Source organism: Brassica oleracea, chromosome C5, assembly GCF_000695525.1.
Source record: "Brassica oleracea var. oleracea cultivar TO1000 chromosome C5, BOL, whole genome shotgun sequence".
NCBI classification, from domain to species: Eukaryota; Viridiplantae; Streptophyta; class Magnoliopsida; order Brassicales; family Brassicaceae; genus Brassica; species Brassica oleracea.
The window spans coordinates 5,254,276-5,255,173 of NC_027752.1; the positions used below are offsets into that span (position 1 = coordinate 5,254,276).

The following is an 898-nucleotide window of genomic DNA, read 5'->3' on the forward strand; positions in this document are numbered from 1 at the left end:
GCGCAGGCACAAGCGGAGGTAGTCAGACGTTCAAGCCTTACCGTCACCTGAAAACCCTAGAAGGGCACACGGCGGCGATCTCGTGCGTGAAATACTCCAACGAGGGAAACCTTCTGGCATCCGCCTCCCTGGACAAGAGCATGATTCTATGGTCCGCAACGAACTACTCCCTGATCCATCGATACGAAGGACACTCGAGTGGTGTCTCCGATCTAGCATGGTCCTCCGATTCGCACTACACCTGCTCGGCCTCCGACGACTGCACGCTTCGAATCTGGGACGCTAGGGCTCCCTACGAGTGTCTCAAGGTGCTGAGAGGCCACACCAACTTCGTCTTCTGCGTTAACTTCAACCCTCCCTCGAATCTGATCGTGTCTGGTTCGTTCGATGAGACGATTCGGATCTGGGAGGTGAAGACGGGCAGGTGCGTGCGCGTCATTAAGGAGTTTATTCTCTACTTGAAGTATAAGTAGTATATTTGAAGTCTCTTCTTCTCATCATCTCACTCTTTTTTGTTTCAATCTGAAACATAGAACTAAGTTTCAGTCTAGCAGTTTTGGTTCTAAGAAGAAATTGTCGTGTGAAAACGAACTACTCCTCTGCAAAAATAAGAGGAATTCAAAATTGCATAACTGATGATAATTAAAAACTTTATCACTTACTCATTTGCTAAACAACTATAGGAACTCGTCTGAACCACTAACCAATGAACACCAGCGAATTTCCGGAAGCCATCTTTTAACTTTCGCTTCTTCATTTTTAAAATCGTTTTATACACAACATCGATCGTTGATGCAACTTCAAAAAAATTCTTAAGATAAGAAAAATCAAAAATCTTTCTTCAAAAAGAAGATAAGAAAAATCAAATTATAGGAAAGCACAAGCATCAGTTGTGGAA

General features: G+C 43.7%; 1 protein-coding gene across 1 annotated transcript in view; it reads left to right on the forward strand.

The window, feature by feature from the left end:
• LOC106344331 (COMPASS-like H3K4 histone methylase component WDR5B) overlaps positions 1-473 on the forward strand; it is a 1,687-nt gene extending 1,214 nt beyond the window's left edge. Inside the window, exon 2 of the mRNA XM_013783730.1 lies at positions 7-473. Coding sequence (XP_013639184.1) covers positions 7-473 — 467 coding nt within the window. The remainder of the gene's footprint in view (positions 1-6) is intronic.
• Positions 474-898: the final 425 nt, after the last annotated feature.